At 50.6% G+C, this 12,231-nt stretch overlaps 4 protein-coding genes across 4 annotated transcripts; 3 read left to right on the forward strand and 1 right to left on the reverse strand.

The window, feature by feature from the left end:
• Positions 1-170: 170 nt before the first annotated feature.
• Pmar_PMAR010132 (Transaldolase, putative) lies at positions 171-1,582 on the reverse strand. The gene is made up of 5 exons (XM_002788556.1): positions 1,420-1,582; positions 1,212-1,372; positions 1,022-1,158; positions 839-974; positions 171-790 (listed from the first exon to the last, which is right to left on the reverse strand). Exons 1-5 carry the CDS (start codon positions 1,544-1,546, stop codon positions 299-301), a joined length of 1,053 nt encoding a protein of 350 aa, XP_002788602.1. The 5' UTR covers positions 1,547-1,582; the 3' UTR covers positions 171-298.
• A 529-nt stretch (positions 1,583-2,111) lies between these two features.
• Positions 2,112-3,912, forward strand: Pmar_PMAR010133 (protein phosphatase 2C, putative; the record flags this gene model as incomplete). Its single annotated transcript, XM_002788557.1, has 10 exons — positions 2,112-2,272; positions 2,325-2,398; positions 2,449-2,585; positions 2,633-2,753; positions 2,804-2,962; positions 3,010-3,138; positions 3,188-3,268; positions 3,358-3,551; positions 3,598-3,732; positions 3,779-3,912. 10 exons carry the CDS (start codon positions 2,112-2,114, stop codon positions 3,830-3,832), a joined length of 1,245 nt encoding a protein of 414 aa, XP_002788603.1. The 3' UTR covers positions 3,833-3,912.
• A 283-nt stretch (positions 3,913-4,195) lies between these two features.
• Pmar_PMAR010134 (hypothetical protein) lies at positions 4,196-5,459 on the forward strand (the record flags this gene model as incomplete). The annotated part of the gene is made up of 8 exons (XM_002788558.1): positions 4,196-4,300; positions 4,345-4,461; positions 4,513-4,564; positions 4,864-4,907; positions 4,950-5,042; positions 5,088-5,204; positions 5,246-5,302; positions 5,352-5,459. The coding sequence occupies 8 exons, from the start codon at positions 4,196-4,198 to the stop codon at positions 5,457-5,459; spliced, it is 693 nt and encodes a 230-aa protein (XP_002788604.1).
• Positions 5,460-7,588: 2,129 nt separating this feature from the next.
• Positions 7,589-8,423, forward strand: Pmar_PMAR010135 (hypothetical protein; the record flags this gene model as incomplete). The annotated part of the gene is made up of 3 exons (XM_002788559.1): positions 7,589-7,902; positions 7,928-8,065; positions 8,345-8,423. 3 exons carry the CDS (start codon positions 7,589-7,591, stop codon positions 8,421-8,423), a joined length of 531 nt encoding a protein of 176 aa, XP_002788605.1.
• Between the last annotated feature and the right edge of the window lie 3,808 nt (positions 8,424-12,231).

Genomic DNA, 12,231 nt, shown 5'->3' on the forward strand with positions numbered 1-12,231 from the left:
AACACAACCAGGGGCGTTCCATAAACTACCCTCTGTCTCAACGCTCTGTCGGAATCCACAGTCACGACACCGAAATTCCAACCATCTTCAACGCCAGTCCTGCCAATATTGAACAACACAACCAAGCTCTTCTCACTCGGAAACAGTTCAAGTCGTTTCCTTAACATAAACAGTAGAGAAAATTATACCACTCCTAGTGGAAATCCTCAACACTCCAGCAGTAGTCCAGCAGAAGGCTGCCGCTGAAAGCTAACCAACGGGAATTCTATCACAACTATAAATTGATAATTTTATTTCTTCACTTCTCAGCCTCGACCAACTTGGCTCGCACCACGTCCTTCAGCTTCTGCAAGTCCTTGTTGAAATTACGCAGACCCTCTGCCAACTTCTCCGTCGCACAAGCATCTTCATTTAGCATCCACCGGAACTCAGCCTCAGTGAGATCAGCGAGCTTATCGGTATCAGCCACAGCCCTCTCCGGATCAAGATACCTCTTCATACCGCTCACATCAGTGTTGTCCTGGAGCTCCTTGAGCAGCTTAGGTGAAATAGTGAGCTTATCACAACCAGCAAGGCCACGGATCTCATCCGTGTTACGGAAGGAAGCGCCCATAACAATGGTGTTGTAGCCATACTTCTTGTAGTAGTTATAAATCTTCCTCACAGACTGAACACCCGGGTCCTCATCCATAGGGTACGAGGTCTTTCCAGTGCTCTTCTTATACCAGTCGAGAATGCGACCAACAAAGGGCGAGATGAGGGTGGCACCAGCCTGGGCAGCTCCGACGGCCTAGACGATAACAAATAAGTCATTTTCAACTATATCAAAATCGATTACCTGGGCGAATGAGAACAGAAGGGTCATATTGCAATGGATTCCCTCCTTCTCCAACTCCTTGCAAGCCTGGATGCACTCCCACGTCGAAGCCATCTTGATAAGAATCCGATCACGGGAGATGCCCATAGACTCATACCTAGATCAACAGTCTTCACTACGACTCACAGCAGCAGACTCCCCTACATCTTGATGATCTTCCTGGCCTTATTAAGACTAGCCTCCCTGTCGAAGGACAAGTTGGCATCGCACTCCGTAGAAACGTAACCATCTACGATCTGTAGGATCTCATAGCCAAAGCTGACGGCCAACTGGTCACAGACCTGCCAAAAGAGAGGACACCATGAGTTCAACAACAGAGGTGAGGGGCTCCTACCTCGTCAACCAGGGCTTCCCCGGTAAGGTTCTGGGCCTTGGCGTTCTTGATGGCTTTACTCATCACATGAGCATACTCCGGCATCTGAGCGGCCTGGTACAATAGGGTAGGGTTGGTGGTAGCGTCATCAGGACGGAACTGCTTGATTTTCTCGAAATCACCTAAGAGAAAATGACTCCATAACTAGTCGCGACCAAAAGAGCCCTACCAGTATCAGCGACAACGGAAGTCATATTCTTCAACGCCTCCAATTGGTTGGAAGCATCAAGCGTCTTTACCTTCTTCGGTGAGGTAGCAGCAGGATGCGCACTCGCAAGATTCTTAGGGGAAGGCATGATGAATATTAGTATGAATAAGAATAACAACACTCTACTTCAATGAATGAGTCCAAATCGACAAGAGATACCCCACCTCACTAGCTGTGCTGTCTTTTCCCTTAGCTGTGGTGAGGGCGCGCGCGGTTAAAAATAGGCGGAGCGAAGCAGAAAATCGGCGAAACTTTCTTCGATGCTGATAAACCGTGCCCAGCCAAGTCTTCTAACATTTTCCCTCCCCCTCGTTGCTATGTCCTGCTTCAGCACTCCTGCATCCCCATCTGAGAAGGCCTCCTCTCCTTTGGCCGTCAACGTTACAGTGTCTTCTCGCCGTAGTCGAAGACTCAGCCTGGCTTCTGTTGAAGGTGCTAAAGAAGTTGCTGACAATGATGACAATAGGCAAGTCTACTGACGACGCTTGATGGTATCTGTCTTACCCTCAGAGGCTTCGTGTCCTGCAGTCTACTTGATCTCTTGGCTTCGTCATCTCCAAGTAATGCCACTCAGAACAAGGAGAATAGTTATAGTACACATGCCTCCGCTTCGGACACTTTCGGACCTACTCCGTATCTTGCCAGGAGGTAACATGGACTCTCCCGTCCAAGCCCGTGACACGGTCAGCAACAAGCAAACGAAGACTGCATTGACCCGTTCGTCATCTCGACGTGGCAGTAGGCGCTTCTCTATTGGTTCCACTACCGACAAAATGATGCACAAACAAGAGAGCTTCGGCGACAAGGACCTACTGTGAGCTCAGCAAGAGGAGTCCCCTACCGCACGGCCGGCTTCCCTCCTTCAGGACTCAGGGCGACTCGGATCATTTCCGGAACAGTCTAGTTGGGTTTGCGTGCAAGAAAGGACTCAAGCCCGTCAGTAAGTCCTTGCTTCGTCCTCTGCCATGCATGTGCTCATACTCCTCCCAGGTCCCAACCAAGACTCTTTCTTGGTGATTCGCGTTGAAGGCGACGTATCGATTTACGGTGTGTTTGATGGTCACGGCAAGAAGGGTCATGACGTGAGCAACTTCGTCAAGGAGCATCTCCCCAAGCATCTCGTTGCCGTACGGTCTCCCCTTCTACCACATGGACCCATGTAGATTCTGCTCAGCATCCTTCCTTTCGATCTGAGCCTTGCTCTGCCCTTCGCGATGCATTTCTGGCCACTCAGCAGATGCTAGAAAAGACTACTCGTGACGGCACCTTAGATGCAGCTGTATCGGGGACCACATGTAGCAGTATATATCTCTATACACTATTCGGGTTGACTCCGTTCCACTAGGCACTGTGGTACTCCACTTTGAGAAGGATGAGGGCTCCCCAACTGGCAGTCAGTGTCTTTATGTTGCTCATGTTGGGGACAGTCGTTGTGTGTTGGCCCAGAGGAACCCGACTAACGGAGGCCTCGTTGCTGTTGATCTCACTCAAGATCATAAGCCAGGTCAATCGTCCCGTGGTATCTCCAACCTGATCAGCCTTTGAATTCAGATCTTCCCCTGGAGCGAGCTCGCATCATTGCACGTGGTGGGGCGGTCCATAAACGTCCTCATGACGTGAGCCATCGAGTTTACGTGCAAGGCAAGCCTTATCCAGGATTAGCTATGTCTCGAGCCCTTGGTTAGTCGCCGCCCTCTCCCTGACAATTACTGTATCCTATTTATCTCAGGGGACCTCATTGGGTACTATGATGCTGGGGTATCGGCTGAGCCCGAAACCTCCCGTCGGGAGCTGCGGAACGAAGAGCAAGGTGTGTTGTCGGATCGGGGCTCGGTCGGATGTAGGGCGGATGCTTGTCAGAGGAGGCAGATTCAACTGCTCCAAGTTCCCCACCTGCAGGTGGGTCATCATCTGGTGGAGGAAGCACCCCGTTCGTGAGCCCAGCCAGTGAGGCCTCTCGTCTGCTACCGCCAACGACTCTCCGACTGAGCGGCAGCAGCAGCAGCAGCAGTGGGCGTCGGAGTTCTGACATACTGAGCCCTCAAGTCGACGTTGATATGAAGCTTGTTAACCGAAATATTGACAAATTCTTGGTGGGGCCTGTTGCTGCTGCCCATAGGTGTTCACATCTCCGGTCAGGTGCTGTGCTCGGATGGGGTATGGGAATTCATCTCGTCCCAAGAGGCAGTCGACTTTGTATCTCAGTACACACCGCAGCACTCAATGGAAGCCGCACACGATCTTGCTAAGGAAAGCTGGAGACGTTGGATTCATGTACGTCAGTCTGATATCTCTCGTACCACTCGGTAGTGTTATTCAGGAAGAAGACGGTACCGTAGTAGATGATATCACGAGTGTGGTTATTCATCTTTAAATGTGTTCAAACTACTGTACCATACCTCTTCCCAATGTACTGTTAGATGCAGCATTCGTTTTGTAAAACCTTCAACAACACTGACAGTTACTGCCAATCTCTGCATTTGTATTTTCTATCTACGTTAAACTAGTGGCATTATGATATTATCCCATGTACAGTAATATGAAGCGTCACAGAAGCCACTACAGGGGTCTTATTACCTCTATTGAAGCTCGTGTATGATTATTAGTATTCCCACCACTGCCTTTGGAACAGTTTCGTTCTCAGTAGCATGTCTACTGGCTGCCATGGAATGTTCATGATAATCGATTCTCTGTTGTGTTACCAGTTGAGTGTAGTGAGTGTGTAGCAGTTGATACGATGTTAACGGTAGTGCAAGGAAAAGAGAAGTATCACTGTACGATAGATGATACCACATCAGTAGCTGACGTTAAAGCACGGCTCGAATCTGCCACTGGCGTGCCAGTAAGAACGCGGAAACTGAGAATCCAGCTGGGATTCTCACTCAGGCAAAAGGCCAGCGGCTTCTGGTCAAGGGGAAGGAGCGGGATGCTTCAGTGGTCCTTTCCTCTATAGGGGTGAAAGCAGGCTCAAAGATTATGCTGCTTTTTACGAAGGAGTATCAGGTGACTGAGTGTATGTTCTGTGCTAGCGTGGATGCATAGAACCTGATGTAGGCCAAAACGTTTTCGAAGGCGACTGTGTTAAACAAAGAAGCTCCTGACAATGGTGAGTCGATTAAGCGATCCATTGGTAACAGTAGTGCCTTCCAGAGAAGCCCGACGGACCCGCGGGGGCTCAGAAGAGTATACCTGCCGTTGTGAACATCACCGTTGGTGCCGAAGAGTCCACTACTGCCCAGCCGTATGTAGTGTTGATGATCAAGAGCGGCTCAAAGGAGCATGCTGGACGATACCGTGTAGAATGCATGAATGGAAGTGTGACGATGCAGGATGTGAAGGAGGCCATAGGCCGGACTACCAGTTGAGCTTTGCCATCATCGATACTGGGATGTGACTTTTCCTCAGATGTTAGGCCGCAGTTCATGCGCTTACTTGCCAAAGGGAAGGAGGTAAGGTATTGCTAAGCTGAATGTATCCTGAGCTTGCCACAGGTTAGTGACGGAAGCCGCATTGAGGAGATCATGACAACCCCGCATGGCACGTTGGAGATGCTCATGCTATTCAAGTATGGCTACCACATGCAGGTAGCAACATTTAACAACTGTATTGTGTCCCACTCGTTGCCGAAGGTCGAGGGATCGGTATGGCTGAAGCAACGGCAGGAGGAATTGGACGGCCTCAAGTCGAAATTGGAACGCATGGAGAACTCCTTGGATCACCGGGGAGGGGATCTTGCCGAGTTTTTGGTATGGTTTTTCTATGAGAAACAAAAAGCCGACGTGTGCAGGTCCAACTGACGAAAGTAGGCGAAGTCGTTGAAAGATATCTCGAGTCCGTAGATCATGTAAGATATGTTTGAAATCCACGCGTGAGTGGCCATGTATTTATTGTAGGTAACAGTGAATGAATCACTTCTACCCGAGATGAAACGGTTAAAAGAAGAACTCTTGGCTGCAGACCAGAAGGTCAAAGAGCTCAATAGTCGTGTGCCTCTCGTATGACTCATAACACTCGTGTTGAGTTTAACATACCACAGGCTTTACTACACCTGGTGTCTACAACTATCAACATGTCTGATCAACCTGAATTCGAACACCATTCAAATGGTAAACACCCTGCGACTCGTTCGTACAAACTAGACTATAATCGTCTATCGGATCTGCTTACTAGAACTGTGAGTGTACCATTAAGGACCTCGATAGATCTTGGTGGAGCGGAGGAGTGCTCTGGGGAGTTCAATAGTAGGTGTTTGCCGCTTCTACACGAGTGAATACAGGAGTCGTACACTTCCAACAACACAATGCTATCTTTGGTCTGGCCAGCTGAAGCTACAATTCATGAGCATGGGAGAAACATCTTCGAGTCACGATGACATTCATGCATCACTCAGCTGCCCCTGAATGATTCAGATCAGTTGCCTATACTCATGACCGTGAGCTCCCACTCCGAACGACAGAGGCATGCATGAAACTGTACATAACCGCAGTAGACTCACGCTCTGGGTCGGCACCCTAGCAGAGATATGCTGCATCGCAGAGATTCTCGTCCGTGCATCAGACAGCAACTGTGTGATATTGTCGGGGCCCTACTGGGGGCTGACATGGGTTGCTGGTGTTAACTCACTCTGAGGGGTAAAGAACCAATGACGCCTTCCCCATCTCGTTTCAGCAGTCTAGCTATCACCGATTCAGCGCCTGTATCTGTTGAGTCACCTCAACTGCGACCACTACACGAAGAAACTCACCAGGCCTCATCAGAAGGTCAATGCTCTCTCGTACTCTGCGGCGACACTCAACTGTTGGATCAATCGGCACTCTGGAGTTCGAGCAGCTCAGGAGAATCTTGTCGATAGAGGCACTGAGCTCACCTATATTTGCTCGCCAACGGATCGAGACAGAGGAAGCCCAGGGGCTCCAGAAACGGTAGGGACCAAATCTTCACCCTGACACGAAGGCCCATGAGGGCCGATTGGGAGCGGCTGCTAGCTCTCACTTCCGGTCCAGAGAAACCGTGAGCATCGCGTCTCCTGCCTCGGGGCTATAGTCTCCCGATAGAGGTATGACCAACATCTGCGTAATGGCGTCATCGTGGGCTGTAGACCTTGTAGCGATAGTTTGCGTGGGAGGCGGGTGGGATGGGTCTGTAAAGGTGAGCATCCCAATGCTAAATCTCGCATCTGCCCTCACATTCGTTGTCCGACGACCTTCTTTTTGGGTGGGGTACACTAGTGAGTAAGAAGATGTCGGCGTCTGGCTGTACCGACTCCACCGCATCACAGCTCGGATCATCAGATACCGGCATAATGGGGCTTATGTCACACACGTGTAAGCCTCCATTCGCATCACCTACCGCTGAGGTTGAATGGAGGCACTACACCGAACAGCTGACCTATACTGATCAACCACTGACCTCCTATATAGATTGGACTGAGAAGGGCCAGGAACAACAATAGGAACACCTGGGCCTCACGTCATTGTAGTGAGGGAGGCCGCGATGGACATAGACGTGAGAGTGCTGGTGCTTCGCCAGGCGTGAATGCATGACCAACGAGACGCCAGCTGAGAGCTGACACACGATGGCTTGTCGGAGTAGACTGGGGGGTATTGCAGACCTAGCTATCCACAATGATATGACACCAGAACGATCAGTGGCGACGAGCAGGTGGTCGGACGATGATACCCAAGACAAGGCCTACGAGGGCCATATGATGCATGTAGAGCATGCTCAGACCCTACCACCAAGGCATGCTCGAATTGAGGAAGGCGGGTGATGTGCGTGAGAGCTGTGAAGTCGTATCTTCACAGATTGACATGCAATACTGGGGTGCCGTAAAAAGTGATACATCATGCACTGACCGTCCTCTCCCCCGCTGGCCAATAAGACCTCCCTACGATCTGAAAAGGGGCTGAAGGCGGTAGAGCCAACGGCCTACTATCGCCTTCTGTAGAAGTTGAGATGGCGAGGCACGTGATTCCAGCATCCTTAGAGTGATGTCGAAACTCAGCTTTGGTCTTGGGTGATACTATAGGCGCTACTGGGTGGTCTGATGTCGCCGCTGAGCCACGAGTGGAACCGAGTCAATGAAAGCAGTAGTACTAGGAGTAGTACACTGCGTGGACATATCTAGATGATGTATTCTAACAACACCATCCAAGGCCGCCGAGACGAGCCAGTGCCCATCACCCAGCTCTGGAGCGATGAGGTGACCAACGTCCTTATTGTGGGGTTGATAATGAAAGAGGAGAGCCCCGCTGCGGATATCGTGAACCGTGACCTTGGGGAGGACATCTCCGTTTCCTCAGCAGCAGGAAGGGCCCAGCTCACCTGCCCCCTGGCATCACCAATGTATATACGCTTCTGGTTGGGCGCTATCGCTGATGCTGTGATTTCAGAGGTGCTGATATCCTTCACAGTGCGCAAAGGTCTCCCTGTCAGTATGAACGAGTGAAGGGCAACGGTAAGTCGTTAGGGATGCCAATGTACCAGTGGCAGCGGACCAGAAGCGCAAGTTCCGGCCCGAAAGGGTTATAAAGCTCGTGAGCTTCCTGCAGTACTCCACCTTGGCCACCTGCAGGAAGTCTCGAGCCAAGGTGGTGGGGTCCGAGCAGTGTGGGAAGATATGCATAGGATTAACTACATATGTCGGTGATAATATGAAAATTTGAGGAAATTTTCCGCAAACTACTGTTGATTTCTGAACACTCCTACTCGAACTCTTATATAACTCCTTATAATTGGTGAGGAAACTCCTGAGCTCAGCTGTTGGAAGCGAACATATATTCCACCACTGCATGAGCCGGTCGAGCTCACCCCTAACGTGTCAGTTACACCAGCCTTTTCTGCGTCATCGTTTTTGTAGTTGTAGAAGTACACCCGTCCATTACAGGTACCGACAGCTAGTCTCTGATATCCGGGTAAAGGATGCGGTGATACAGGTTGCTGCTACCGAGGGTTTAGGCAAGTGACAGATCGTATTGAAGTCCTGGACACCACTACCCACTGAGGGGCCTGAGGCGAGTCCTACCATAACCATGTTTTAAGACTCGGAAGGATTCACTCACCAACGGTGCCGACCGTTGACGACCCACCGAACGTCTGGACGCATCTAAGGAGAGCGGTTGTGTTCTAATAGAGGCTTATATCTCGACGACCTGAAGTTGCGCATGTCCCAGAGTTTCATAACACCGCTGACGTCAGCAGTGATGACCTGAGGGGTACCCTTGATGACTTCCAGACCACAGAGTACTCTGTCATGTCCTGTTAATCTGAATATCCAGCATAGAGAGGTAGTGGGTGTGTCATTTGCCTGAAGACTGGCTCCTTCTGAGCATATGGGTTCCACACCAAGGCGTGATGCTCGAGTCCAGCAGTGAATATGCAATGATAAGGCAGGCTGTACACAACCGAGTGAAGGTCATTCTTGTGACCTGTTTTGATCTCATGTCGTGGATAGATGTTGAAACCATGATACCTCTCAAGATTTCTCTAGGCTTGAGAGTGGCCACGTCCCACATTAAGACGGTGGTGTCAGTACTGGCCGTAGCGAGCACACCCATATCGCTTATCCTCTCCATCGCGGTGATTGAACCTTCACAGTCGGATAGCAATGTCAGTGACGATATAGAGCCAGTTTTCAAAAGAAAACAGTGGTAAGAGTCCTGGGAAGGGCGACCGACTATGGAGCCCCCCGCGAACCAGTAAGACAGATGCGGCAGCTCTTAACTGTGCACTGGTGTCACCTTGATGGAAGCCTCTTCTCACTTCAGTGAGCTTCCAACTTGTCAAATCCCATCGGCTGAGAGCGCCGTCTACGCCTCCCGAGAATAGAACTAAGGGGAGTGCTATTGACCAAGATACAAATCGGGCATACTTGTGTCTTGAAGAGACGGCGCCAATGGTTCCTCCTCCAAACTAGTGTTGAAGGGGAATACGCTCAGCTGTATCTGTCCAGCACTGCAGCTTACCACCGTATCATGCGGGGGATCGGAACTCGTAAACAGTGTGAGCTCACATTCTTGGACACTAGTCGGGCTCGGAGTCCCCAGTTTATACAGCTTGAGTTTGCCGTTGATGACTCCTTTCCCTCGGCCCGCTCTTTCATTCTCTGATATGAGAGTCTCTCACCCGCGACTGGCAATCACAAGACCCTACCGAAACGCTCCAGAAGGATATAGCTTTGTCAGTGCCAGTCGAGACGGCTCCTGCACCAAGTTCGCAAGCTGTGATTACTGTTCCTCGATGCCCTTTCAACTTAGACCGAAAGGATGGGGTTGAACATCTGCAGGCTTTGATTCACCTTGGCCAGAGGCTGACAGCTGTCAGGGTCGTAGAGCTGTATACTGCTGGATCCATGGGTAACACACAGTAACGTGTCCGAGTGTGTGAGATAGCACAGTTTCTCGATAGGAGCCTGCGTTGGGCTCCACACCCCATCACCGCGTGGGCGAGGCTCGCCCGGCGAGCGGGTCGAGCTTACACCAATTCCTCTCTGTTGTATAAAGGAACGACTCTGGTGGTAGGTCCGTATAGGCTCCGCCATGCTTGCCGATTCTGAGATAGTCATGGACGGTCCGATTTAAGCAGGGCTCGGTCCGGATCTACGAATGCTACTATCGTCGATGATGCATTCCCCATCTACGGACTCCGCTTGACCAGCATCTCTTAGGAGGTAGTCACTGAGTGGAGGGAAGGCGAGGGCCCCAGTCCCAATATGGTGAGCCCACCTGAACAGCTCCCAAGTGAGGCAGCCTGTACTGTGCACGTCAATATTGTGGAACCTGGCCAGTGGTTTTTACACTGGCTAAGGCGTTCCATTGAGACCCACAATTGAGAGGCAGCGCATGCCACTTGGGCCTTCCAGAATGTCGGCATTGACGGACCTTGGGGTAGGTCAAGCTCAGCGACGGTCTGATGACATAGAATAGGACGTGTTGTGGTTGCGCGGCAACAGCGGACTTCCTCAGAGAGGCATTCCTCTCCTCGGTCGGTGTTATGTTCATCGGTACAATACAACACTGTATCGACGAATTCTTCCAGCTGGAGAGAACCGTTCAGCTCGAAGGCTCTCCGCATTAGCTCAAAACGCTCTACCATCAGGAGCGCGAGAACCTGGGCCGATGGAAGGCAGCAGTCTGTTCGTAAACCGTTGGCCGCACACCCTTCTAGCTGGCTCGGTCATGGAGGATATCAATGCTTTGGTCTGCTTGGTAAGATGAGGTCCGCGACTAACTGGTTCTGGCAAGGCCTTACGAGAACCCCCTCTCTCTTCTGTGAGCTGAGGAGAGTTGCAATACGACACGGTCAACCACCAACGAATTCGCTGATGGAAATGGTGTTATGTGAACTCACTTTTGTGGGCACATCCCTAGGAGTATCATCACCCCCAAAGATGTCCCACTTAGCTGCTCTCATAACGGGTCTGTAGCCATGCTTGGAGGGTGATAGCAGAGCTTGATGACCATCAATAGAAACTCGAGCCGTTTCAAGATCAGAATCGTCAAGACCTGCTCAGAGGTGGAAACTTCCCGTTCGGTCGTAGTTTTACTTAGATCAGTGGAAGGACGATTCTTTATCCTGAGTCCTTCCTGATCCCCGTCGCGCCGAGCCGAATCAGTGGAGGTGATCATTGACAGAGCGAACGTAAGTTACTGCCGTGAACGAGACACTGCCTGTTGAGAAGGGAACTGTCTATGGCAATCCTTTCCCGATGGGTAGGAGCGACCGCAGCTATGTTGAGTGCAACACAAACCTTGTACGGTAGGTGATGTGGATGACGAGAGTGACACGATAACTGTGCTGGGAATACTGAACAGGATGGTAAGGCTGATGACTGCCGTACGTCATACCCGAGAGGTCTACTGGGTGATGGGGTCATGCTGATAGTTGCTTATGGTTTACGTGAGGGGGATGGGCACAACGTCCAATCCCTATGCAGATGGATAAAAATTATAAACGTGTCGTTGGTGTGTAACCTATCTTATCGTCTCCGGCTCCTCACTTTAGCCTATATCCTAGCCTAGCGTCAGCAACACCCCAATATTGATTATGTAGATAGACAAGTTAGTCTCCTAAGTCCTCTAGTGTGGCGTTCGCTCAAGGGAGATAAGGTACGAGGCTCCTACTAGGAGCAACGACCATCAACACTATTATTTTCCAGGGATATCACAAGCTAGCAACAAATGTTTTACTCTACCTGGATTGTCGTACACCCCCAGATCAGCCTGCCATCTGAACAATAGTTATTAAATGATATAGTTTCTCGAGTTTTGTACTGGACAAGGAAATTAACTGGAGTGAAATTATTCAACAGCTTACCATTGTAGGTTTATGAAGCAAAATAGGGAGGAGTGGAGGACCCCTATCATCACATGGTATCTAGTGTAGTATCCTCTAATGCAGTGTGTATGCATGGATTTCCCTACGCCACAACCATCGACACACTAGCTCACTCAGCTGCTGAGGGTGCACAGGTTGATGGAAATATCTTCCTCGGCAATCTCCTACTCAACTGCTCGAGCATTGGTCTTCTCAAGCACACCCGTCTGCTCCCTGAGATGAGGTACCAGCAACCCAGCCACTACTAGGCAGGAGGGAGGTGGACGCTATATGGCCATGGCCACACTACTGAACTTGACGATGTGGTCCAAGAACGACGGCCACATAACAAGAGTCGTCATTCCAGGGCTCACCACCTTCAACCTAGTCATGCTCGATGCTTGCCCAAGCCCGTAGTGATCAGCCAACAATACCAACTGGTGAGTGTCATTGAATGCA

Source organism: Perkinsus marinus (genome assembly GCF_000006405.1).
Source record: "Perkinsus marinus ATCC 50983 genomic scaffold scf_1104296927884, whole genome shotgun sequence".
In the NCBI taxonomy this organism is placed as follows: Eukaryota; Perkinsozoa; order Perkinsida; family Perkinsidae; genus Perkinsus; species Perkinsus marinus.

Coding starts and splice junctions, on each gene's coding strand:
- Pmar_PMAR010132 (XM_002788556.1), bottom strand. CDS start 1,546: ATGCCTTCCCCTAAGAATCTTGCGAGTGCGCATCCTGCTGCTACCTCA. Junction 1,159..1,211: donor GGGAAGCCCTGGTTGACGAG/GTAGGAGCCCCT, acceptor CTCTTTTGGCAG/GTCTGTGACCAGTTGGCCGT. Junction 791..838: donor TTCTGTTCTCATTCGCCCAG/GTAATCGATTTT, acceptor GTTATCGTCTAG/GCCGTCGGAGCTGCCCAGGC.